The 26,695-nt window shown below is 34.4% G+C and overlaps 3 protein-coding genes and 1 pseudogene across 5 annotated transcripts; 3 read left to right on the top strand and 1 right to left on the bottom strand.

The window, feature by feature from the left end:
- Positions 1 to 631: 631 nt before the first annotated feature.
- Positions 632 to 3,621, bottom strand: LOC143536976 (putative WD repeat-containing protein C2A9.03; annotated as a pseudogene).
- A 12,614-nt stretch (positions 3,622 to 16,235) lies between these two features.
- Positions 16,236 to 18,393, top strand: LOC143537007 (putative WD repeat-containing protein C2A9.03). Its single transcript, XM_077030881.1, has 9 exons — positions 16,236 to 16,331; positions 16,386 to 16,610; positions 16,690 to 16,776; positions 16,844 to 16,978; positions 17,067 to 17,177; positions 17,314 to 17,402; positions 17,485 to 17,590; positions 17,691 to 17,777; positions 17,859 to 18,393. The coding sequence occupies exons 1-9, from the start codon at positions 16,239 to 16,241 to the stop codon at positions 18,270 to 18,272; spliced, it is 1,347 nt and encodes a 448-aa protein (XP_076886996.1). The 5' UTR covers positions 16,236 to 16,238; the 3' UTR covers positions 18,273 to 18,393.
- Positions 18,394 to 24,565: 6,172 nt separating this feature from the next.
- LOC143537005 (uncharacterized) lies at positions 24,566 to 26,150 on the top strand. 3 transcript variants are annotated; one of them, XR_013135975.1, is made up of 7 exons: positions 24,566 to 24,771; positions 24,870 to 25,037; positions 25,099 to 25,185; positions 25,268 to 25,599; positions 25,675 to 25,773; positions 25,863 to 25,968; positions 26,079 to 26,150. XR_013135975.1 is itself a non-coding variant. In XM_077030880.1 (4 exons), the coding sequence occupies exons 1-4, from the start codon at positions 24,676 to 24,678 to the stop codon at positions 25,451 to 25,453; spliced, it is 537 nt and encodes a 178-aa protein (XP_076886995.1). In that variant the 5' UTR covers positions 24,566 to 24,675; the 3' UTR covers positions 25,454 to 25,663. The 3 variants fall into 3 exon arrangements, 1 of the variants encoding a protein (XP_076886995.1); XR_013135974.1 differs by having other exon boundaries at positions 25,268 to 25,604; XM_077030880.1 differs by lacking the exons at positions 25,675 to 25,773; positions 25,863 to 25,968; positions 26,079 to 26,150 and having other exon boundaries at positions 25,268 to 25,663.
- LOC143537027 (putative WD repeat-containing protein C2A9.03) lies at positions 25,458 to 26,639 on the top strand. Its single transcript, XM_077030901.1, has 5 exons — positions 25,458 to 25,463; positions 25,576 to 25,604; positions 25,675 to 25,773; positions 25,863 to 25,968; positions 26,256 to 26,639. The coding sequence occupies exons 1-5, from the start codon at positions 25,458 to 25,460 to the stop codon at positions 26,637 to 26,639; spliced, it is 624 nt and encodes a 207-aa protein (XP_076887016.1).
- The last annotated feature ends 56 nt before the right edge of the window (positions 26,640 to 26,695 follow it).

Genomic DNA, 26,695 nt, shown 5'->3' with positions numbered 1-26,695 from the left:
TCCCAAATGTTTTGACCAGATAAAACTCAGATTGAGTGCAAGAATCTGTATGGTGATTGAGAGAGTTTTTGAACCAGAGAGAAAATTCGTATGATCAAAGGCAGTTTTATTAGGGTTGGGCAGTTGTAACTGCCTTTGCAGTTATCTGATTTTGAAATTCAAAATCATGAAATATGCTCTAGAATTTATGACAAACAAAACATAGGAAATTTAATTAAATTAAATTTCTAATGTGTTTTCCAATATAACAATATATGTCACAAAAATTTTTCCAAGTTGACCTGACAGCTCGACCCCAGCCAAGGGTGACCCTGCCAGGGGTTGCCGCCCCTCGCACCCCGCTACCAGGGGCGTTGCCCCCGGACCCCCGCCAAGGGGGCGTTGCCCCCTTGGAACCCCCTTGACTTAGGGCTTCGCCCCTAAGTACCAATAGGATTATAAATTATAATAAGATCAAATAAGTGTGCACCCCGCACCCGACTTATTTAGATTCGTATTACAATTGACTTGATCAACAAGTTAATCCTTAATTACACTAAAATCACTAACACAAAGTATATTTTTGCAATACATTTTTACTCATGGAAATATATGTTTTTTTCAACAAAACAGAAACAATCAACTCAACTTAATTTATCAAACAAGTGAATCAAGATACTCGTGCCTACGTCGTTTGTTGAACTGTAGCAAGCTGTGAAAATTCGGGTCCCACACTCCAATGAAAAGTGTTTCATCACCCGGGCTGAGAGAAACACCAGATATTTCCCCAAAGAAATCGATTTCTTGCCTCTTTTCATAGTTTAAGGCGGTGTTATAAACATTAACAAAATCTGCAGCTTCTGCAACCACCAAAACTGCCCGTCTGATGAAAAGCGTAGAGATCGAACAGCAGCAATCTTTCCTTTAAGAACCGAGACTGGGTTTGCAAGATTTCTTACATCCCACACCTTGCAAGTCTTGTCTTGGTTGCCTGTAGCAACGATTCTGCCATCCCCGTGCCATGCAGATGCAAACGAGTAGTCCAGGTGGCCTTTCATTGAGGCAACCGTCTGCCAACAATACACAGAAGCATAGCATTATTTAAAAAAGAAAATACAAAAAAGTAATATATATTTTTATCCACAAGTTCTTACCATTCCATTTGTAGCGTCTGCAAGCAATGCATCACGGCGATCACCAACTACAGCAATGAGTTTACGATCCGGGCTCAAGGATGTTTGCTGCAACAAATAAATGTATACAATAGATCAATACGGGTTATGCATTATCTCAATTATGTCAATTGGTTGAATCTCATACAACCCGCCCGCACAAGTCACGACCATTTTTGGGAAACTCACATTCACTGTGAAAGGGAAGCGGAAATGATTCACAAGCTGGTATCCATCCATTTCATATTCCTTGATACCAAAAGTGTTGTTTGACACCATAAAACGCATTCCACCACTACAAAGTGATTTATTAAAAGTCAGCACACTCACGCCGATAATAATATATTTTTTTTAGTGTGCGTGTGTGTGTTTCTATATGTATGTCAGTATGTATACACACATGATAATTCAGAATTACCTCAAAGCATTGCATATCTCAATAGCAGTTGTTATGGTATTGTCTTCATCATTTGTTCTTGCACAAAAGCTGACTCCCGGTTTATCCAATCTCTGCATCAATTAATAATAAATGCAAGTTACATGATAGCGACTAGACATATAAAATATAGGGAAGTCAACGAACAATCCAATGAATCCCGTCAACTCGGGTCAGTGCATCTGGCTCCTTTAGGGAAATTCCAGATATCCATATACCTTAATCAAGCAGTTACCTCAACGTGGAGCGGTTTTACTTGCTTTATTTTTATAGTACCGTAGATGTGGATTAGGGTTCATGTTAGACACATATCAGTTTATCTTTGAAATCGGAGATCTTCCTTTCTCGAATTGGGAATTTTATTCCAGTAATCGAATCAATCGTTTGAGTCTAACCCCTAGAATCTATCATATTAACTTCAGACCTAATATATTATTGAACCATCCACGTTGTTTTGGAAACATTTGGTGAATTTAAAATCTTCAGTTACCATATATTCCAACTAATTATAAACTCAACGTTTAAGGAATTTTGAACGTATGACAAATTAAGTTTTATAAGATCAAATTACCTTACAAATAAGCTCGCCTTCAGAACCTCCCGCAACTAGAAAATCATCTTTGACTGCGAATGCAGTTATCTTAGCTTCCGTAAATCCTTCTAACAAATTTTCATCATGTTTCCGTGGGCACAAATTAAGTATCAATAAAAACAGCAGGAAAGTTACGAATTCACGATCAAAGCTATGATACCTCAGTAGGTGCAATGTGCCCGGAGAAATTAAGGGTTTCTGTTAGGTTTTTGGATAAAGCTGACCAGTGCATGATCGAGTAGGAAGACAATAAATACACGTCATGCTTCGAAGTAGCCCATACCAGGTTCCTTAACTGTACACGGTACGCAATGATTATTTAAATCACATGATTGAGCGAACAGAATGTAATGGTGCAAACCTGAACATGAAAGAATGTAGGCCTCACGGCTCTTGAATTATAAAAGAAATCATAATATTTACCACCGCTTGGCTTCTGTCTGTATCTCTGCACACATAAAAAGATTGGCATGATGTTGTAAACTAATAAAAGTAATCGATTTTATATTGACAAGCAACAGGAATGCACCATATCGACAGCATCACCCGAAAAAAGCAAGTTTTCAACGTTTGTGTAGGCTCCGAGCCTTGCTCGTCGGAACATTTCCCTTGTTTCACCCAATCTTTCCCAGGGAACACCCTGAATATCTTTCCCCCTTCTTGCTTGAGCAGAGGACGTATCCCTCACCTTAATTTGTAAAATATTAAACATTTGAAACTGGATATAACTAGTATATAACACTAGTATAAAAGGTATCAGAAACTCGACTTACTGTAAGATTTTGATCTCCGACATCATTTTCGTCTTCATCAACATTGTCTACAAAAGCTGACATGTCCCTGCCTTCTGCCATGTAATCTATATAATCAAAGCAAGTTGTAGACAGACAAACGAAGATGCAATTAACTTCCTTATGTGAAACTCATGTAAACGGACAGATAAATTAAGTTACTGTATCAGAAACTGCAAGATTTTTATAATCAACTCTAAAACAAAATTCACAAATTTAACTTTAATACATCTCTACTAAATCATCCATTTACAAAAAAAACAATCTACAGTAAAATCACACAAATAAATAATGAAAAAAAAAAGAGTATCTCCCATTGGGGTATCATAACAAAATAGCTACAACTACTTCAAAAAAGGAGCAAAAATAAGACCAATAAATCCCAATTGATCCATTAACCTAACAAAAACAAAAAAGAGAAAATTCTAACGAAATTGTTGAAGTTTACGATGCAATACAAACCTAGAAAGGGGAAATGAGTGAAATCAAAAAACAAACTACAACGTGACCTGATGTAATATGATACAATATGATAAAGTAACTTTATAGATAAAAAATTTGTGGGAGTAGGTGGTGCTTCATACTGCGCACCTGGTGTGAAGATCCTTAATTTTCTTTCTTGACAGATTTAGAGGTATCAGTAAGCTGAGTCTCTCTTCTTCAAGTTGCGTAAAATGAAACAAAGATAAGCATATATATAACAAATGTAATACGGAGTATAACATAATGTGATGTAATATGATTCAATATGATTATGTTTAATGTAATATGATACAATATGATAGAGTGTAATGTAATATTATATAATATGTCAATTTATAGAGTGGAAATTGTGGGAGAATGTGGTGCTTTGTACGTTGCACCTGATGTGAAGAAGATCCCTTTCTTTCTTGTTTTCTAAAACAGATAGGTATCAATCAGCTCGGTCTCTCTGCTTCCGATTGTGTGAAATGAATTGGAAGCAAACATATACAATCATACCCAGTAGAAATCCCACCAATAGCAATGGTAGCAGTAGGGTCTAGGATGTAGGCAAACTATACCTCTATCCCATAGGTATAGTTTACAAATAATTATATATAAAAAAAATGTAATATAACGTAATGTAATGTGATGTAATATGCTATGATATGATAAAGTTTAATGTAACACGATGTAATGTGATGTAATATGATAATATATGAATATAATATTTATTATAATATAATATTTATTATTTTGAACTTGTTTAGCATTAATTCCTTCGTTTGGCCTTGAAACCGAACAAAAATAATAGAAATTTGTTATTGAACATGATAATGAATAAATAAAAAAGAGGAAGTATGTTACCCCCTTTAGAAACTAGGTCCAATGAAGGTCCATAAAACTAATAAACATGTCAATCAAACTTTGAGAACAATAAACAAGATCGATACTAGAACACATACATCAAACTACCTGCAAGCAGGAGTATATCCTAGCTAGATAAGAATCATGTGAGAACTCTCTGAGAACATTGTATAGTTTTGTTAACAAGATCAATTTGGCATTACTAATTAAACTAGATAACAGTGTTTTGATGGTGATTAACCTTGTTGCAATAGGAAAGTAAATAAAGCAAATAAGAAAGACTATTGATTATTACTGTTATGGATAGATATCACTTTAGACTCGACTAACCCTAGCTTGGGGTAATGATTAAGCAAAATAATCTAACATGATGTTTAGGTGATATACAAACTACAAAACTTCTTGTTTAAGGTTATTGACTAGTTTAACTAACAAGTGATTTGAGATTCAATTCTCTTAAATCTAATTATAGTTTTATATAGCACAAGTTCAATCCATGATATACAACAGAATCAAGATTCTCATACCTGTGTCATTTATTAAACTGTAGCACGCTGGCATAAGTTAGGTCCTACACTCCAATTAACGCATTTCATCATCGAGATTCAAGACTAGGAGAAAAACCAGATATCTCCAGGACATAGTACGCGGTTGGAAATGTTATTTGGTTGAGAGACTAGCATACCAAGCGTCATCCCAAGATTTGTATTCGGTCCCAATGACCACAAATTCAGAGATTTGTTGCGAAGATCACATGCCTTTGGAAAGTGACCTGGTTTAAGGCAATAGAAATGTACTTTATAACTAATTGTCCTTCTATGTCGTTGCCTTCAAGTAAGTCTTGGATTTCCAGACTTGGTTTTCCTCTTTCCTTTCGGGTCAACTATAATTTGTTTTTTAAAGTTTTCGAGAATGATTTCGTATTGTGATATTGAATCCCAGGTTGATCATCCTCATTTTGATCTACATGATCAGAGAGTGATTTGTGAGAGAAAGTGATGCACAGACCATCAACTTCTCAATATGCAAGATTCAAATAAGATGTTCCCGCCATTTGCACATGTTGCAGAGCTCGATTTTGGATGATAACCAGGAGCATTCCACTCTAATACCAAGTGTTGGGGTAGATTATGTAATTATAATTCACAGATTGAATAAGATTATGAATACCAAGAACATTATGAGCAAAACAGGAATACCTCAATAGGTGCTACATGCCCAGACTATTAAAACTTTATGTTAAGTTTGTGATGATGATGACCAGCACGATCGAGCAGTTACACACGAGATACACATCATGCTTTAAGGAATCCATACCAGGTTCCTTAACTGTACACGATACGCAAATCGCAATGTTTGAGAACGTACATGCAGCGCACGCATCTTATATCCCTGCATACGTAAAAAGTTGCCACAAAAAGGTAAATCATCTTTTATGCATATAGACATAGAAGAAGCAGGATTTATATGTATACGAAAAGTTGCTATGAAACATTAATAATTACGTAGAAGCGATTAACTTCCAAATGAGAAACCAGCACGCGTACACACAAAGAAAACAATAAATGAAAGTGTGTATGAATTGAAAATCCAACTCTAAAAACAAAATACCCAAGTTCAATTGCAACAAAATTAAAGCATCCGTTTACAAGAAATGATATTAATTCTACAGAAAATTAGAGCACATACAAACAGATATTAATGAAACAAAAGCGAGTATCTTACATGAGGCATAAAAACAAACAGTTGGTGTGCATGTCAACTTTAAAAAGAAGAAACGTACAAGACTAATCGATCTTAGTAATTTAAAGCCTGCTCAACATATCCAACAAACCCTAATTGATGAATTAACCAAACAAAACCATGAAAATTAAGGTGAAATGAACCATTTATTGTCTTGCTTTTCAAGCTCCTATTTTGTATGTAAAGGGCACGGTGTAGGTTTTTGAACACCTGATTGATGAGTGTTTCCATTGTCAATCAAAACGTTCAACTATTGAGAATGGTTTAAACTTTTAAGTTTAGATCCAAATAGGCCGGTAAACGAACTAGATATTCAGTTAATATGTAGTTCGTGTAGTGTAACGTTTGGCGAGAACTTTGTTTATTTTGGTTTACCAATAAAAAAACGAACTTGAATATAATTTTTTGTTAATTTAGTTCACGAACAAACATGACAACATGTATCGTTCGTTCTTTTATATGTGCAAACGTTCATTTAAATTCGTTTATTTACGTTTGTTAGTTTTTATTTGTTTAAGCTCGTTAACATATTTTTTGGCACATTACAAAATAACAGAGTTGGTTTTAGGCTCAACGCATTGTTTTTCACATTTAACTTTAACTAGTTTTTGGTCACTTATGTTCGTCCATCTATGTTCAGTTATGTTTGTTAGTTTATATTTGTAAAATGCTTGTTTAAAATGTTGACAAACATACATAAACAAATGGGAATATATACATTTTCTTAATAAATGAACGTGTTCGTATAATTGCTCGTTTCGTTTACAAGCCATCCAAAACATGTAACCATTGTAGAATAAAAGACGGTAGAGCCGAGCTTGAGTTTGACGAATTACTCGTGAGTCAAACTCAAAACTTATATTGTGTATGGCAATTAGTGACGATGAGCGGAGGCAGTGTAGTTGTTAGAGATGGTGAAGGCGATGACGACAACATAAGTGTCCTCATGGTCAGTGGCGAAGCTTGGCCAAGTTCGTCAGGGGGGCTCAAAATGTATTTAAAAAATCGTAAATGGGGGGGGTCACATTTTCGGATGAAAACGGGTAATTTTACATTACTGCAAAAAAAAACGAGTAAATTTACACTACGTATACAAATTGTCATGGTGGCGATGATAGTGGATTCATTGATGATGGTTGTTGGTAATATTAGTGTTATCGACATGTATGTTAGTTTATTTGATTGAGTTGTCGATCGAGCTCGACAGTTAGGTGACGAGGGAGTGTGGGCTCCATCGAACACAAATATTATATGGGCCTTATTATTGGACTCAACTTTAATATCAAGCCCGCAAGGCGGGGTGGGTCTTGTTTAACGTATCGTGGGAATGAATCGGTTTTAACGACACCGGTGGTTTAAAATCTGTCTGATGGCGACGGTTATGGATGATTAATCCGGCAGCCGAAGGTACTGGGGTCTAACAATCAGATATTGAATGTTCCGATGCCTTGATTAAGTATTCAACAGGCACACATATCATATTAATGCACCTTCATTCCAGGTATATATGTATGTGTTTATGTTTTCACTCTTTCTGGATTCGAATATATATATAGCTAGGCTTTTCTGATTATTGTATGGTTAATTGATGATTCAGTCGATCTGTAGGATTTTGATCTATAGCAGGCTTTAAATTATTATTATTATACGTTGATTTATTGGTCTCCTTTTATTAGAAGAAATTGTACGTAGCTATTAAGTTTACTTGCACACCAACTGTTTGTTTATTGATCTTCTTTAATTTCTTTCTTTTATTGGATCGGATGATTTTTTATGATATTTAAGTTGAGAATTGTTAAGCTAGTTGAGTGAGTTTCATAAAATGGATATCCTGTTCCATTCAAAAATTCTGTTTTTTTAGGCTTGAATCAAAAATGGTTTATGTCGGGTGTGGCCGGCCTGCAGACACTAATTATCCATTTTCTATTGAAGTTGTATAAATAAATAAATAAATAAATAATGACTGTAAAGTATTATTATGAAAGACAATTATAATCTTAACCTTTTTAATAAATCAATATATAATGTTTTATGTACTTGAGTATTTTTTGTTTTTAGTTAACTCGTTTATATCTTTTATGTTGCATCGATCTTTTGGTTGCAGCATACATCCTTAAGCCTGAATCGCAAACTCATATCTGTACTTGGTGATCATCTTGATCTTGATGGATTTCTTGTAGACTCTGCAAGTGGAAATGCAAGAACTTGTGGATACGTCCTTCTCATTACATTACATTACAACTCTTGGCAGACGGTTGCCATAATGATGGCAGAATCTTTGCTTCGGGCAATCAAGGCTGGACTTGAGGGTATGGGATTTAAGAAGTCTTTCAAACCTGAATTAGGTTGTTTAAGGCCTCCACTAGTGCGGTTCGATCAGTTCGTTTCTTCTCAGACGAGCAGCTTTTGGTGGTTGCAGAGCCTGCAGATTTTTTTCATGGTCTATACCGCCAACTTGAACTATATATGGAAAAAAAAAAGACAAGAAATTGATTTCTTTGGGTATTTCTCTTTGTCTTGACAGTGAAATGTTTTACATTGGAGTATGGGACCGAACTTATGCCAACTTTCTACAGTTCAACAAGTGACACAGGTACGACTATCTTGATTCGACTGTACATCATGGATTGAACTCGTGTTATATAAAACTATAATTAGGTTTAGGGCAATCAAATATCAATCATTTGTTAGTTAAACTAGACAATAACCTTAACTCCAAGCTAGGGTTAGTCGAGTCTAAAGTGATATTAAACAGTCATTGTTATTTGCTTCATTTACTTCCCTATTGCAATTAGTAAAACAAGCGTGCACTCTGGACATCCCTAACTTGTTTAATGTTTGTTATGATTACATTGGTCGACCGGTAAATCTAATTACACTAAATACTAACATGTTAGTAAAATTTTTGTGATAATGCATTTGCTTGATTCACCTTTACCCACTTTGCTTTCCTTATCTTGTCAACTTGTTCATAATGCTCTTCCAAGTATGAATGTTCCCTCTTCTGGCCACTTGGGTTCGGATTGATTATTGGTGCGTCATCCCCAACATAAACAACAAAGTAATCATGTCCCAAATTTTATGAACCAAAGGAAAAGGAAACATTATCTTTATGTGACAAACTTCTCCTTCAAATTCGACTGTAACCTTGTGCTAACAATTGGTCAAAGGCTTAGTACATTACGGGTGAGAGACAGGACTTAATAAATATACAGGATCAAGATGCGCTCGTCGTGCAAGCACGACTAGGCGTGTACGCCTTCTTTCCCGCTGAGGCCGTGCCCGATGAAGTCCGGGACGAGCCAACAAGCCCAAGCGTTACAACACAAATTAAGCATCTCGATCTTCAAATGTTTGGTCTATGACACTCTCCCACCACCATAACCATGCACGTCCTCGTGCATGCACTTGTCGTCCCATACCGACGTGCAAGACTTAGACGTTGGTCTTCCCCTATGCCATGCATGTCTAAAGGGTTAGCTCGTCGTCCCATACTAGCTCACAAGCCGAAGCCATGCGTTTTGAGAATGATTCACTCTGATAAATGGGACACCCGGTAGTTCAGCCAAAATGTGAGTTAGTCGTGTCGGTTAATTATGCCGTCGGATTATGTGACGCCGACGTTCGCCAAATTAGCAGACTTCAACCTAGATTACGGCTCTGCCACACCGTAAAACTTTTAACACGAGCACGGTGGCCTTCACTTCACTGCACTAGGGCGGAGCACACGATCCCATACTCGTGACTTACAAAGACCATTCGATCTTCTCCCACCACCATTGCAAAGCTCATCCTCGACATTTTTAAGCTCTTTTAGGTTGAGTGTGCACGTTCCACGTATTCGAGGTTCGACCTGCTCTGATACCACTTGTCACGGAGCTATCCCTTTGACTCCGTGTGGCGCCCGAAGGCCAACCAATCGGTCCGCTCATTATCAAGGCTTGCTGGCTTCGTCCTGCCTTGGACTCATCAGGCGAGCGGCAACTGCTCGCAACCAGCGATGCGCTCGTCGTGCAAGCACGACTAGGCATGTACGCCTTCTTTCCCGCTGAGGTCGTGCCCGATGAAGTCCGGGACGAGCCAACAAGCCCAAGCGTTACAACACAAATTAAGCATCTCGATCTTCAAATATTTGGTCCGTGACATCTTGCTACCCTTTATTCTTCATTCCAAATTGCAGGCATTGCAATTTCACTCTCAAACCTTCCTTCACACCTTGGGATAGTCCTTGAAAATGAACAACGACATCTTCCCTTGTTTCTTCATTGTTACCGGTTCTCCAATTGGGTGTTGGCTCCATTGATAGATCAAGGTCAGACATAGGATTCTAACCATGCGCTTTAACGCCCCACTTAATGGAATAGGAAATTGATGTTAACAATTTGTTATATTAATCCAGTTAGACCACTAGCGAACAAAATAATAGAAGATGAATAACATAAACGGACTTTTATTAAACAATTTGATCAACCAAGTATGTATACATAATCAATCGGTGTGTTTGAATCCAATGTGTCGATTCGAAATTGATAAAGTATTGTCTAACTGTTTCTACTAAGGGGCTTAAATACAATAATTACAATTAGCCCCTTTGATAATTATAAACATAAAGGAGATGAATAATTTGAGAACCATTTGAGTTGTTAGAACTGTGAGAACTAATTATGGACCACACATTTAATTAATTGTGTATATGTGTGGTTCTGGATAAATCGTAATAAAATAATTAAAGATGAAAGAGAAACTATAGTATTAAATAGGAAAATAGGTATAAAAGTAAAACACCAACCATAAAGAGACAAAAAAGAAAGTCAAATCGTATTTTTCTTTATCAATTTTTTTAAATTCTATTATATATTCTCTTTCCTACCATTTTTTTATCTTCATTTGTTTTTTCACTTATTATGTTATCAGATTTTATTTAATATAAACAAGATATTTGTAAAAATACATATTATTTATATAACTATATTTTCTAAGAAAAACAACATTTTTATTTAAAAAAATCACAAATTACATCTACACCAATTATATAAATTACTCAAATTACATTAATACACAACAGTTAATTAGATGGAATGATAATTGTTATTGTAAATAATAATAAGGAGATTACAAGATATATATAGACTTGAATAATACAAACTAGACCCTATACAATTAGACATTATTTAAATATGGAATAATATCTTGTCTAACATCCCCCCGCAAGCTAAGGCCGAGAAACGACTCTTAGCTTGGATCGAAGAAAGAGAAAACGCTGAGTAGACAGAGGCTTTGTAAAGATGTTGGCAATCTGATCATCTGTAGTGATGAATTGTATTGAGAGTTGACCTCTAGCGACTCTTTCACGAACTGAATGGAAATCAACTTCAATATGCTTTGTGCGGGCATGAAATACCGGATTGGCTGATAAGTATGTGGCTCCGAGATTATCACACCACAATGTAGGAGTTGAACGAACTGGGACCCGTAATACTTGTAAAATGGATTGTATCCAAGTGCGTTCAGAAACTTCATCATCTAAAGCTTTATACTCTGATTCTGTAGATGATCGAGAGACAGTTTTCTGTTTACATGCACACCACGAGACAAGATTACACCCTAAATAGATAGCAAATTCCCCCGTGGAACGATGGTCATTTGAACACCCGGCCAGTCAGCATCTGAGAAAGCGGGCAGATTGTTGAAGGTTGAATCTGCATAGGCATTGAGAACTTGAGTAGACTGCTGCTGAACAAGCAAGCCGTGGGAGAGAGTACCCTCTAAGTACCGCAAAATACGCTTTACCGCGGACCAATGATTCTCCGTTGGAGACTGCATAAACTGGCATATCTTGTTGACTGCAAAGGCGATGTCCGGACGGGAAAGGGTGGCATACTGTAAAGCCTCGACAACTTGTCGATAGCGTGCCGGATTGGCAAATGGTGGACTGTCCTCTAAAGCAAGATTTGCTGATGTAGAAATTGGAGAAGAGAAGGGTTTGGAGTCCAATAGGTCTGCTTTTTGTAGAAGCTCCAAAATATACTTTTGTTGAGATAAAACGATGTCTGCCCCTTTGGAAACAATCTCAATACCCAAAAAATAAGAAAGTCTGCCCATATCCTGAATAGGGTAAGTTCGACTGAGGTGGCTAATAACCGCATCAACAGCCTTTGGATCATTACCTGTAATTTTAGCCCATACAAAGGCTTGTGCGGTAAGCAGACATGATCCACAAAGCCTTGTGGCTGCTGGAGATAAACAGTCTCTTTTAAGGCTCCATGCAGGAAAGCATTTTGAACGTCTAACTGACGAAGGGCCCACTTTTGTGTGATCGCCAAAGAAAGCACAATACGAATAGTGGTTGCCTTGACCACAGGACTGAATGTTTCCTTGTAGTCAATACCCGGTTGTTGTTGAAACCCTTTGGCCACTAACCGAGACTTATAACGTTGAATCGTCCCCTTTGGATCCCGTTTAATCTTGTAAACCCATTTGCAATCGACAATATTAGAACCCGGAACACGAGGAACTAGTTACCATGTGCCATTTTTCAAAAGTGTCGAGTATTCATATGCCATAGCTTGACGCCATCGAGGAAAAGTGTTGGCAATAGTAAAGGAGGCTGGTTCGGTGTTAGGGTCGATGGTAGAAGAGGTAAAGGATGATATGTTGTAGGGTGTGGTAGGTTTTGGGTTGGTACATAAATTATACAAAAACAAAATGGTCATATTACAAAAAATACACAGATTACACAAATGACCCAAGTTACAAAAATTATACATATTACATACATTACACAAATACATAAATTACAAAAATTAAACATGTTACAAATTATACAACTTGTTTTATGAATGTAAAAATATAATATTACATGAATGTAATATTAGATTATACGAACACAATATTTGATTACGTGTAATGAGCATTAGGTATATTAAACATGTTTATTTTTCAAAAACTATATGTAATCTTAATTTACTAAAAAAAATAACTTTGTTCCGAAAAAATACCAACAACCAACTAAAAGCAAAAACAAAAAACAAACAAATAAATAAAAAGAAAGTAAAATGAAAACCAAAACGAATTCTTGTTACAAATATCTCATTATTTGAACAAAATAAGCGAATAAATTTCAAATAATATAAGTTTCAACAAAGCCCCTCAAATTATTTAATAAAATAAAGAAAGTTCATTTATCCAATCTTTTAATAAAACCAATTTATAAAAACAATGTGAAATTCATTATATAACACAAATTTAGCATAAAATAATTCCATAACAATTAGTCAATTACTACCTGTCTACATAATTCATCCACTTACTCGACTTAAATCTATTTTCGCATTGCAATGTTAAGGGTGTAAATTGCATTACAATTCATAATATCAAAATATTCATGTTAATATATAAGTTAACAGTGAGACTGAAAAAATAAAAACCTAATATGTACATAAAACTTGATGGTCTCTTACTCCATAACTAGATTTAAGAGTTTGGGAAAAAATGATATAAAGTATTTATATACAGTTGGAGAAAGAAAGTGACATGACATTCTAAGAAAAAATTTAAATGAATATGATGTGTTTAGTAAAAAGACCATCATGCCCCTAAGTATATTAAATTAAAAAAAGAGATGGAGTAATAAGGGCCAAGTATTTAGTTCTTAAGTTCTTAAACTGAGTTAAGTTCTTCATTGAAATCATACCATAATAAACATTAAAGTACTAAACATATCTTTTAATGATCATATTTCAATAACTTTTGTTCGGCTTAGGTAAGCATATATATCACCCTCAGTTTCAAATTGTGGATCGACTAAACGATTATGTGAATCTACCGGAGAGGGGGATTCACATGCTTCAAAGGGAAGACTAAACGGATTAAAAATAATAAATATACATATAATACATTATATTATATCATATTACATTACACTTTTATTTAAAGTTATAAAAATCATATAAAAAATATAACATGTTATAATAATGTTATAATTTAAATTCCTATTTATTATAAAATGTTTAAAATAGAATTATAATTTAATTATAACATGTTATAAATTTTATATAATAAATTTTATAAATTTAAGTAAAACTTAGGTTATTTTTATAACATTTTTATTTTCTTATTATAACGTTATAATTTATTATATAAATTTTATTATAACATTATAATTTGTTTTATAAGTTTTATTATAACATTATAATTTATTATAAAATTATTATATAAAAGTTTATATTATTTTTATAACTTGTTATTTTCATATTCAAATGTTTAAAATTAATTGATATTAACAAATACAAATTCAGTTGGTCCGTACAAATAGAGTTCAAATTTTGTCGATATGTACAAATAGTTTGGTTGGTCTCACAAATTCCGGCGGCTCTCACAAATATGAACAAATTGCTAGAATCTATTGGTTTTAAGTTTGTGCGGATAGCATGTGGGGAAATGACGGCCAAACAGTTTTTGAATGATCATTTTGGGTATTTATTTTGAAAACTATGGTCAGCCTTGGTATCCCTTTAGTCAAATTGGCCATTTTGAGGATTTTCTTTTTATCATATTGCATCATATTAATTAGAGCACATTACATCATCATATTATTTCACATTATCTTATATTATACTATACTATTATATTATATCATATTGCATTACACTTTATCATATTGTATCATATTAATTACAACACATTACATCATATTATATTACACTTTAACATATTACCAGGGCCGACCATAAAGGGGGGCAGAGTGGTTGCTGCCTCAGGCTCGACACTCCGCTAGGCCCGAATTTTTTTTTTTTTTAAATTATATATATTTTTATGTAAACAAATATTTAATTTTAATCTTTAAACTCAATTACTCAACCACTGGCTTGGTGCAGTGGCAAAGGTGTATCACCATCGATCAAAAGTTTGTGGGTTCTAGTCTCACTTGAGACAAAAAAAATTTTTGAACAACCCAAATCATAACTAAGTAAAGTCCATTTAAAATTTAAATGTTAAAAAAACACTTTTGCTAAGGCCTAAAATTTTATTTCACCTTTAGCCCAAATTATTTTAACACATCTCAGAGACGCCCTGCATGTTACATCACATTACGTTATATTACATTGGTTGGTTATATGCTTATTTTCATTTTGATTCTCCCTTTCTTTTTCATCAACTAGAAGTAGAGAGATTGAGTTGATTGATACCTCTAAATCTATTGCAGGCAATAAAAAAGAAAAGGATCTTCTTTACATCACATACGTCGTACGTACGAAGCACCAACTTCTCTTAGAATTTCCGCTCTACAAAGTAACTTATTATGTGATATACTAATTAAAGGGTTTGGATCAAATACAAATGAAATTAACGTGCTAAACGTGAGAATCAAGTAGAGTAATTATACATACAAGTAGAGTAATTATACAATTACGTCATATAGAGTAATTGCTTAATTACTCTATATGACGACGTAATTGCATAATTATTTGATTCTCACGTTTAGCACGTTAATTTCATTTGTATGTTAACTGTCCCCTATTATTAAATTATATCATATTGCATAACACTTTATCACATTGTTATCATATTAAATCACACTAGATCATATTGTATCATATTAATTACAGCGCATTACACCATATCACATTAATCGTATTACATCACACTACGTTATATTGCATTTGCTATATGCCTATTTAAATTTCAATTCCCCTGTTCTTTTTTACATAATTAACTAGAAGAAGAGAGATTAAGCTTATTGATACCTCTCAATCTGTTGCAGAAAACAAGAAAGAGAAGGATCTTCTTCACATCAGGTGTGTTGTACGTACGAAGCAATCTTCTCTAACAATTTCCGCTCTACAAAGTAACTTATTATATCATACCATTATATTATGTCATATTACATTGGTTTTTTTTCTTTTCTTGGAAGAAGTTGTAGCTATTTAGTTTTTTTCCTAACATGAGATACTCTATTTTAGTATTTTATTTTATTATTTATTTTTATGTGCTTTTTGCTGTAAATTGTTTCTTGTAAATTGATGATTTTGTAGTAATTCATCAAAATTAAAATTGTGAATTTGTAGAGTTGGATTTCAATTTTCTATGTCTCTAAAATTCGTTATTTTATTGGTCTCTTTGTGTGGATTTCTCATAAGGAAGTTTGTTGCATCTCTTTTTCGCTTTCTACAACTTGCATAGGTTAAATAGATTACATGGCGGACGACCGTGACCTGTCAGATTTTGTAGACGATGTGGATGAAGAAGAAAGTGATGGTGGAAATCAAAACTTTGAAGATTCTGATACAGTAAGTCTAATAAGTTACCAATGTTGTACTTTTTTAACTTAAAATTATTCATAGTCTGACTTTAGATGTAGTTTTACATGCTACATATATCAAATCCTTAATGTTACATATCTTACAAAGGTGACGGATACGTCCGCTGCTCAAGCAAGAAGGGGGAAAGATATTCAGGGTGTTCCTTGGAAAAGATTCCAGACAATAAGGGAATTCTACAGACAATCAAGGCTCAAAGACTACATAAACTTTGAAAACATTAGCTTCTCGGGTGGTGCTGTCGATTTGGTACAATCCTACTGCTTGCAAATATAAAACCGATTACTTTTTTCACTTTCTATATCTTGAAAACCTTTTATAAGTGCAGATATATAAAATGAAGCCAGATGGTGGGAACTATTATGAGTTCTTTCATAATTCAACAGCAGTGAAGCCTACAGTCTTTCATTTTCAGGTATGCAACATTACAATTTGTTCATTCAATCATGTGATTTCTACTTATCATTGCGTATTGTGTACAGTTAAGGAACCTGGTATGGGCTACCTCAAAGCATGATGTGTATCTCTTGTCTAACCACTCGATCATGCACTGGTCATCGTTATCAAAAAAGTTAACAGAAACCGTTAATTTCCTTGGGCACGTAGCACCTACAGAGGTACTTTAATTTTGATTGGAAATTTATAAATTGTAATTTTACCGCTATTTATTTTAAAATCTTATCGATATTTAATTTGTGTCCGCAGAAACATGATGGAAGTTTGTTGGAAGGATTTACAGAAACTCTGATTACTACATTCGCAGTCAAAGATGATTTTCTGGTTGCAGGAGGTTCTCAGGGAGAGCTTGTTTGTAAGGTAATTTGATCATACGAAACTTAATTATTTTGTTAAGAGTTCACAATTACCAAAAAAAACAAGTAAATCCAAAAAGTTTTTATATTTTATGTCTCGTCTCTATCATGTAATCTTCGTGTGTTATTAAATGATGCAGAGATTAGATAAACAAGGAGTTAGCTTTTGTACAAAAAGTTGTGACGATAGCGCCATAACAAATGCTATTGAGATATATGATGCCTTGAGGTAATTACGATTTATGAATTATGATGTATACTATATATATGCTACTAAACCTATTATTGATATGACTCTTGTCACTATGTAGCGGTGGAATGCATTTTATGGCGTCAGTCAGCTTTTGTGGTGTGAAAGAATACGAGATGGATGGATTTCAGCTCGTGAATCATTTTCCGGTTCCCTTCATAGTGAATGTGAGTTTCAACTCATATAACTCATTTCCTTTTTAGCAACCCCTTAGACTCATTTGAGATAACCTAAATCGACTCACTTGTTTGCCTTTATTTGTTGCAGCACACATCCTTGAGCCCAGATCGTAAACTCATAGCTGTAGTCGGTGATCATCGTGATGGATTGCTTGTAGACTCTACAACTGGAATGGTTAGAACTTGTGGACATAAAGTTATTATTTTTTTAAAATAATAACATTCTTTTGCGCATTGCAACTGTTGTTTTTGGCAGACGGTAGGCACAGTGAAAGGTCACCTGGACTACTCATTCGCATCTGCATGGCACCCGGATGGCAGAATCTTTGCTACAGGCAACCAAGACAAGACATGTAGGGTGTGGGATGTAAGAAATCTTGCAACCCCAGTCTCGGTTCTTAAAGGCAACATGGCTGCAGCTCATTCGGTTCGTTTTTCCTCAGACGGGCAGTTTTTGGTGGTTGCAGAAGCTACAGATTATGTTCATGTCTATAACACCGCCTTAAACTATGAAAAGAGGCAAGAAATTGATTTCTTTGGGGAAATAGCTGGTGCTTCTCTCAGTCCGGATGATGAATCGCTTTGCATTGGAGTGTTTAGCGAGGATTGTGGCAGCTTGTTACAATTCAACAAACGGCATAGCTACATGTATCTTGATTCGTTTGTTTGATAAATTAAGTCGAGTTGTTTGTTTATGTAATTTGGAAGAGATTTATAAGACTTATCTTTGATGTTGAGAAAGGCTTTTTACATACTGTTAAATTACGTTTGGCTTATTTTATCACTTATTTCTTTTAAGAGCATCCATATCAACAAACTTATACAAACTGCCACATCAGCGCGGATTCCAAACTTTTATTAAAATCTTTCATTTTCTCCCCACAACAACAAACCTCCACAAACTACATCACCACCACCTACTTCTACAATTAATTTACATTTAACCACTTTTTATAACATATTTATTTTTTATATTTCATATATGTTTTAATATAGGGATGTGTTATTCATACACCCTTTATAGGGTGTATGTAGGGTTTAAATGTGTGTTAAAAAGGTGTGTGAATAACCAAAAAGAGTATGAATAACCATGGCCTTTAATATATTCCTCTTTTAATAAATATTATTTAAACACTAAATAATTAAAATGTTAAAATATATTTATAAGGTTTTTTAATTATTTGTATTATTTCTTGTTTAATGTCATCGTTGGGGTGTTCTTGATTTTATTAGTATTAATATTGTTATTGATATTATTATTTTTATTTTGTATCAACTTTTTTAATGTGACTGTTGGGGAGGCCTTTGATTTTTTGTTTATTATTATTATTATTATTATTATTATTATTATTATTATTATTATTATTATTATTATTTTTCACAAACTGGTCGTTGAAAACATATATACAAGCTTCATGTTTAATTTACTCAACTATTATATTATTATCTTTAATTTTGGGTTTTGGTGGAGGGCCCATATATATATATATATATATTTTGTTAGAGCATCCACAACAGGTGGGTTGTACGGATACATGTGGCAAGGGGTGGACGAGGATCAAACGAACAGTCACCGTTGTAGTGTCAAAGTCCGGTGGATCTGCAGACGTCTGGCGGATGAGAAGATGTGGGCACGTCGACAGTTTTAAACATTGCTGATTTTTAGCAATAAATAAACGGAGCTGCCGGGAAACAATTTGTGCCTTAAACACTGTTACAAATCATTGTCCGTCGCCGCTTGACGCCTCGATTCCGATCCCGTTTACAAATCTCCGATTATATACAGTGAGTATAAGAAATTTGGGGGTTTGCCGATAAAGATATTGAAATTGACAGTGGGTACGGTGAATTTAGGGTTTATGAAAATATTGGTGGTGGATTAAAAGTGAAGTTGAGGAGATGAAGAGGTTGTTGAGTTTGCCAATGAAGATGAAGATGTTTGTGGTGTTGGTTAGGGTGTTCAACTAATCGAATTTCGAATATTCGAATTTATTCGAATCGAATTATTCGAATTTTGAAATTTTGAAGCTGGATTTGAATTCGATTCGAATTCGAAATAGATTCGACGAATTCGATTCGATTCAAATTCAGAAAAGCTAATTCGATTCGATTCGAAAATGAAGTTCGAATCGATTCGAACTCAGTTAAAAAAATATATTTCAATTTCAAAACCACTATAAATTTGAGTGTTTTTTAAAATATAAGTACAAGTCTATAAACTAAATAAATCATTTAAAGATATCACACCCTAAATATTCAAAATGGTAATGTCAATTACATTAATTATTATCGAAAATGATGAACTTTTTATTTTTTCTCTCTATAACTCAAAAGATTTATGTAGTTTATTTTTTTATATAAGTATTTATATATATAATAAAAATAAAATGTATAATTTGAATTCGAATTTCGAATCGAATACGAATTTATGATTATAAATTCGTATTCGATTCGAAATTCGATTATTAAAATCGAGTTCGAACCGAATCAAATTCGAATGACTGAAAATCGAATTTGAGCCGTCAAATTCGAATGCGAGTGGAATCGAATTTCGAGTTATTCGAGTCTGATTCGAATACGGACACCCCTAGTGTTGGTTGAAGTAATTTGATGTGAGTTTAGAGTTGTGTGTGTATTAATATTTTTCATTTTTGAATTAAATGATTGATTAAATACATAAAAATATTAAAAAGACTAAATAAACCATTTTAACGAAAATCGTATATTTGAGCAAACCTTAAGAATGATTTTAGCACTTCACTCTTAATCTATATCTATCCTCTCTAATAAAAGGCTACAAGTGTTGCCACTTGTCACTACTACATTAAACCTTACCTTTTTTAAAGAAATTATAATAGTAAATTAATAGTTACCATTCTTAAAATTTAGGAATGTTGGCCGATAATAATCCCTATTCGTTTTATCGCCAATGGTGGTCCTAAATTTGAAAAAGTTGGCCCCCAATGGTCCCCCGTTAAAAATGACTAACGGAGTTATAGTTTTTTTTGAATTCCAAACCAATGTTTTAGGGCTTTTGATCGTTAGGAGGATACGAGTCAATTGGTGTAAAACTTAGCTCGAAACAATGATCCAAACGACTTAATTTTGGTTAATTGTAAGTTCAAACACCTGAATTAAAGCATTGTTTCATCGCTTTGAAGCACTATTTCAAACTAAGTTTTACACTAATCGACTCGTATCCTCCTAACGATCAAAAGCCCTAAAACATTGGTTTAAAATTCAGAAAAAACTATAACGCCGTTAAGTCATTTTTAACGGGGGACCATTGGGGGGCAACCTTTTTGAATTTGGGACCGTCAGTGGCGATAAAATGAATAGGGATTATTATCGGCCAATATCATTTAATAGGGATTATTAAAATCCAATATTCCTAAAATTTATGCTTCAAAATTTGTTAATTTAATATTTACAACCTATTTTTTAAACACTTGATATTTATAATTATATTTTACTTAAAAATTGTTTTAAAGACTATTGTACAACGATTATATTAATAGTGTTTAATGGGTTTATTGTTTCTTATATACTGATTATTTATTATTTCAAGAACTACACGTGTAGTACACGGGCCTCAAACTAGTTAAATATAAAGTAGTTGGTGATGATGTGGAGGTTTGTTGTTGTGAAAGAAAGTGTGAGTTTTTTAGATAAGTTTGAAATCTGATGTGGCGCTCATGTGGCGGTTTGTTGAAGTTTGTTATTGTGGATGCTCTTACAAGGTTGCAGCTGCATACTTTCATTTCCAGATTTAGCTCCACATCAATGCCATACTCTTGCATCATCAGTTTGTCAGTGCCATGTGTATTGAGACTTTTGATACAAGGCCTTGATGTAGATGCTCTAAGGTTTCTTTTAAGGTTTGGCTAATTATATATACATATGATGTCCCTAAACCAAACACAGACTGAATTTGGTTGTTTAAGTCTGGTTCTCAGTTCATTCCTGTTTCAGTTGAACAAAAAAATAAATCGATGTGGCTATGTGTTAGTTTAACGTAAAGAAATCGCGCGGGTTGAATAAAGAAAAAATATTAAATTAAATATTTTAGTAATAAAAGTTGCGAAATTTGATAAAACAAAACAATAAAGCAAAATAAAACGAACTTATTTTTCAGATAAAGAAGAGAAGCTGGAAAAGTAAATAATGGTAACAAAGATATAGAATTAACAAACATAAGCTATAAACAAATTATTTATCAAGTGAAAAAAGATAAGCGGAAAAAAATAAATGAGTCTTACAGAATTGTGACAAATGGCACTCACATTTCATATTTATTATATAGGATTTTGTAGTTTTTTATTAATGAAATACAAAAGGTTATGAGCTAAGGTTTTGTGACGTCGCTTGATTCAGTTAAGCCCAAAAGGACTAATGGAGCCCAAAACCACAAAAAGAGCTTAAAATGCATAAAGGGGGCTTAAAACGCACAAAGGAGAGCCCCAAAACGTATAAATGGAACTTAAAAGGCACACATGGAGCCCAAAAGGCACAAACGGGGCATAAAAGGCACAAATGTAACCCAAAGAGCACAAACACGGAGCCCAAAGGGACTAAAGGAGCCCAAAATGCACAAAGGGAGCCCAAAATGCACAAACGAGGCTTAAAAAGCACAATTGTAACCCAAAAGGCACAAACGGAGCCCAAAAGGACTAATGGATCCCAAAAGGCATAGAGGGAGCCCAAAACGCACAAAGGGATCCTAAAACGCACAAACGGAGCTTCGAATGCACAAATGTAACCCAAAAGGCACAAACGGTTCCAAAACGCAGAAACGGAGCTTAAAAGGACAAATGTAACCCAAAATGCACAAACGGAGCCCGAAAGGACCAATGGATCCCAAAAGGCACAAATTGAGCCCAAAAGGCACAAAGAGAGCTTAAAATGCACAAAGAGAGCCCAAAACGCACAAACGAAGCTTAAATGGTACAAATGTAACCCAAAAGGTACAAATGGAGCCTAATAGGACTAATGGAGCCCAAAAGGCACAAAGGGAGCTTAAAAGGCACAGAGAGAGCCCAAAAGGCGCAAAGAGAGCCCAAAACACACGAAAGAGGCTTAAATGGCACAAATGTAATCCAAAAGGCACACACGGAGCCCAGTAGGACTAATGGAGCCCAATAGACACAAAGGGAGCTTAAAATGCACAAAGGGAGCCCAAAATGCACAAACATAGCCCAAAATGCACAAATGAAGGTTAAAACGCATAAATGGACCTCAAAAGACAAAAATGCAGCTCAAAAGGACTAATAGAGCCCAAAAGGCACAAACAAAGCCCAAAAGGCATAGAGGGAGCTTAAGTGACACAAATGGAACCCAAAAGGCCCAAACGGAGCCCAAAATGACTAATGGAGCCCAAAAGGCACGTATGGAGGTACTTTGGTTCGATCCTTACATCCTCATATCCATTTTAAATTTTTTAGGACTTTATTAGGACTTTGGGTTTTATTGTGCTGATACTTAATTTGGGCTCACTTGAATATGCTGAAAGTTTGTTGGAAGGATTTACGAAAACTCATATTAGTGCATTAGCGTCAATGACGATTTTCTAGCTGTAAGAGGCTTTCAAGGAGAGCTTTTTTGAAAGGTAACTTGATCATATCAAACCTACTTATATTGTCAAAATTTGTATTCGCCGATGAATGTAGATTATTTGGGGTGTGTATGGTCTGTTTTGAACGTAACCAAAACTAAAACCAAACTTTTAGTTAACTACAAAAATGTGAACCAATTAGTTAATTTTGTTAACTAGTTTTAGACATTGAATCGGTTCGTAATGGATTGGTTAATAACTATATATATACCAAATTCGAACTTGAAAATTTTTAACACACATATAAAACAAAACTATATTTGCATTGAGCTAAAGTATCAGAGTTCTAAGCAAACATCCCAAAAACTCTTAATGAGACACAGGGGTGGACCTATGCTTTGGCTACGGGGGTCGGCCGACCCCTGTGGGAAAACAATAGTTTAGTGTTATATATATGATAAAATTCTAACTGACTCGTGTAAAATTTCGACACCGACCCCTATGAAATATTGAAAGTAGAAGGAAGAAAGACGGCCTGAGAAAAAATTGGAGTGAAAATAATGTTCAAAAACATCTAGTATATTTTTCCGGCCAATGTTGGTCTTTGGAGAAGATGACTGATTGACGGGGTTTTGCAATTGTGTTGTCATTTTAGACAAGGGGTAATTTTGTAATAAAACATATTGCGGCCTTTTTTTCAAAAACTCAATTCTTTTGATTAAATTGAAATATTTATTAATGATAAAACTACAATCAAAATAATCTTTTACATATTTTTTTATTTTTGAACGTCACCTTTTATTCTATATGACTTCTTGTTTTTTTTACTGATTTTTTTGTTAGGTTAGGTTATTAGATGAATGATGAGAAGTTAAACAATAGTTTTATTTGTTTAATTGTTTAGAAATATGAAACTAGATAATTATGATATGGGTATATTTAGAAAATAAAAACCCGTATAGAACAGATTTAAATGTATTGTATTTTAGTTATGCATTTTAATTGGCGTTTCACGTATTTTTTTTGTTGTATGATATTTTGTTTGATCATTATTAATTTGTATGACCTGACTAGAATGATCAAATCGGATAAAAAATTTTAATATTGATTTGACTCAACCCAAACCGAAAAAATTATATACTGATATTAATTGAATACCAATAAAAAAATCCGACCCCTGTAAGAAAATTTTCTGAGTCCGTCACTGATGAGAGAAGACAAGTCAGTTGATCAGTTTGGGCCTAAGGAAAGTCTTCGTTAAAAGTTTGATAAATTTGCTCCATCAACAATAGTCAGCATTATCCATAGAAGTCATGTTCATGTTTTTAATCCACGTTGCTATCCAAACTACTAGCCAAATTATTTTCATTTAATTAGAACCACCACTTATGATCAACACACACAAACAGTCATTGACCAATCCATACGTGTTTACTACTCGGGTTTTAGTCTAAATAACACATAAACCTACAAATAAATTAATAAACAAGAGATAATATATGGTCTGTGATAGAGACTAAAAATGGATGAAGAAGGGTTCTTACAAGATTTTGCAAACCATGTGGATGAACAAGAAAACAGTGGTGGAGATCAAGATCTTGATGATCATGATAATATGGTCAGTCTTATTTCATGTTCTTTTTTTCTATTAAGATACCAATAGAGAACTTGTTTAATTTGAGTTTATTCAAAGTTATATATTTTAATGTTTAATAGCTTACAAAGGTGACGGATACGTCTTCTACTCAAGCAAAAGCCGGGAAAGATATTCAGGGCGTACCCTGGGAACGTTTGGATATAACAAGGGAAGGTTATAGACGTACGAGGCTCGAACAATATAGAAACTATGAAAACATTCCCTTATCAGGTGTCTCCGTCGATAAGGTACAATCCTGTTGCTTGTATATAAATAGTTTTGATATTATGTTAATGTTTACCTGTGCAGGAATACAAACTAAAGTCAAAGGACGGTAACTACTATGAGTTCTTTCGTAATACAAGAGCAGCGAAGCCTACAATACTTCATTTTCAGGTTTACAACATTACGTTATGTAACTCAATCATGTTACTAAAAAATGTGTGTGCTGTATTCAAACATTGTGTGTTGTGTGCAGCTGACGAATCTGGTATGGGCTACCTCAAAGGATGATGTGTATTTCTCGTCTAGCTACTCGATCATGCACTGGTCATCACTATCGCAAAACTTAACAGAAGTCCTTAACTTGTCTGGGAATGTAGCACCTACTGAGGTAATTTGTTTACTTCATAAAATTCATGATATTCATTTTAAATCTTATTAAGGCTATGCTAGTCTGATATTTATTTTGAGCCTAATTATAAGAACGTGCTGGAAGTTTGTCAGAGGGGTTTACTAAAATTCAGATTAGTACATTAGCAGTCAATGATGATTTTCTTGTTGTAGGAGGCTTTCAAGGAGAGCTTGTTTGTAAGGTAATTTGATCGTATCAAACCGACCTGCTTATTTGTCAAAATTTGTATCTGGTATGTAACACGGGTGCAGAGATTGGATCAACAAGGAGGGGTTAGCTTTTGTACAAGCTAGAACAACTTGTCAAGACAAGGCCATAACAAATGCTATTGAGATATACAATACCATTAGGTAATTATGAATTGTGATGTAAGTATATATATACTACAAATCTTGTCAGTGCGTTGACCTTTTTTACGACTTTTGTCACACCTTGTTAGCGGTGGAAAGCATTTTATGGCATCAAACAACGATTGTGGTGTGAGAGAATATGATATCGATGGATTTCAACTCGTGAATCATTTCCACTTTCCTTGGCCAGTGAATGTATATATATTCATATATACTAATAACATCTGGAATATTTTATGCAGTTGAATACATTTTGTATGACTTTCAAGTTTCAACCCGTTTGAGCCGTTTCCTTTTGGTTGCAGCATACATCCTTGAGCCCAGATCGCAAACTCGTAGCTATAGTCGGTGATCATCTTGATGGATTGCTTGTAGACTCTACAACTGGAAAGGAAAGAAGGTTGGATAAAAAGTATATATTGTTTTAACTCTTAATTTTATAATTTTAATATTTGTATTCTTTTTGTTTTTATTTTTGGCAGACGGTTGGGACAGTGAATGGTCACCGGGACTACTCATTTGCATCTGCATGGCACCCAGATGGCAGAATCTTTGCTACTGGCAGCCAAGACAAGACATGTAGGTTGTGGGATTTAAGAAGTCTTGCAAAGCCGGTCACTGTTCTTAAAGGAAACATGGCTGCGATTAGATCTCTTCGCTTTTCAACAGATGGGCAGTTTTTGGTTGTTTCAGAAGCTGCGGATTTTGTTCATGTTTATAGCACTAACTTAAACTATGAAACAAGGCAAGAGATTGATTTCTTTGGGGAAATAGCTGGTGTGTCTGTTAGTCCCGATGATGAATCGCTTTACGTTGGAGTGTGGGACCGGACTTATGGGAGCCTGCTACAGTTCAACAAAGTATGAGTATCTTGATTCCAGTGTGTATACTTGTATGATAATTGTCATAGAATAACTAACAA

The sequence above is a fragment of the Bidens hawaiensis genome, unplaced genomic scaffold, assembly GCF_021521415.1.
Source record: "Bidens hawaiensis isolate Kalapana, Puna unplaced genomic scaffold, B.hawaiensis_p1.1 tig00011076_1, whole genome shotgun sequence".
NCBI lineage: Eukaryota > Viridiplantae > Streptophyta > Magnoliopsida > Asterales > Asteraceae > Bidens > Bidens hawaiensis.
The sequence above is the reverse complement of the archived record's forward strand: the minus strand, read 5'-3'. Positions and strand labels throughout refer to the sequence as shown.

What these genes read in the sequence shown, in the direction of transcription:
- LOC143537007 (XM_077030881.1), top strand. Translation starts at nt 16,239, where the DNA reads ATGGCGGACGACCGTGACCTGTCAGATTTTGTAGACGATGTGGATGAA. An exon ending in CGGGTGGTGCTGTCGATTTG is followed by an intron (nt 16,611 to 16,689) that starts GTACAATCCTAC and finishes TTATAAGTGCAG; the next exon opens with ATATATAAAATGAAGCCAGA. An exon ending in GAGATATATGATGCCTTGAG is followed by an intron (nt 17,403 to 17,484) that starts GTAATTACGATT and finishes GTCACTATGTAG; the next exon opens with CGGTGGAATGCATTTTATGG.
- LOC143537005 (XM_077030880.1), top strand. Translation starts at nt 24,676, where the DNA reads ATGGATGAAGAAGGGTTCTTACAAGATTTTGCAAACCATGTGGATGAA. An exon ending in TTGATGATCATGATAATATG is followed by an intron (nt 24,772 to 24,869) that starts GTCAGTCTTATT and finishes AATGTTTAATAG; the next exon opens with CTTACAAAGGTGACGGATAC. An exon ending in CTACAATACTTCATTTTCAG is followed by an intron (nt 25,186 to 25,267) that starts GTTTACAACATT and finishes TGTTGTGTGCAG; the next exon opens with CTGACGAATCTGGTATGGGC.
- LOC143537027 (XM_077030901.1), top strand. An exon ending in AAGGAGAGCTTGTTTGTAAG is followed by an intron (nt 25,605 to 25,674) that starts GTAATTTGATCG and finishes ACACGGGTGCAG; the next exon opens with AGATTGGATCAACAAGGAGG. An exon ending in ACTTTCCTTGGCCAGTGAAT is followed by an intron (nt 25,969 to 26,255) that starts GTATATATATTC and finishes TATTTTTGGCAG; the next exon opens with ACGGTTGGGACAGTGAATGG.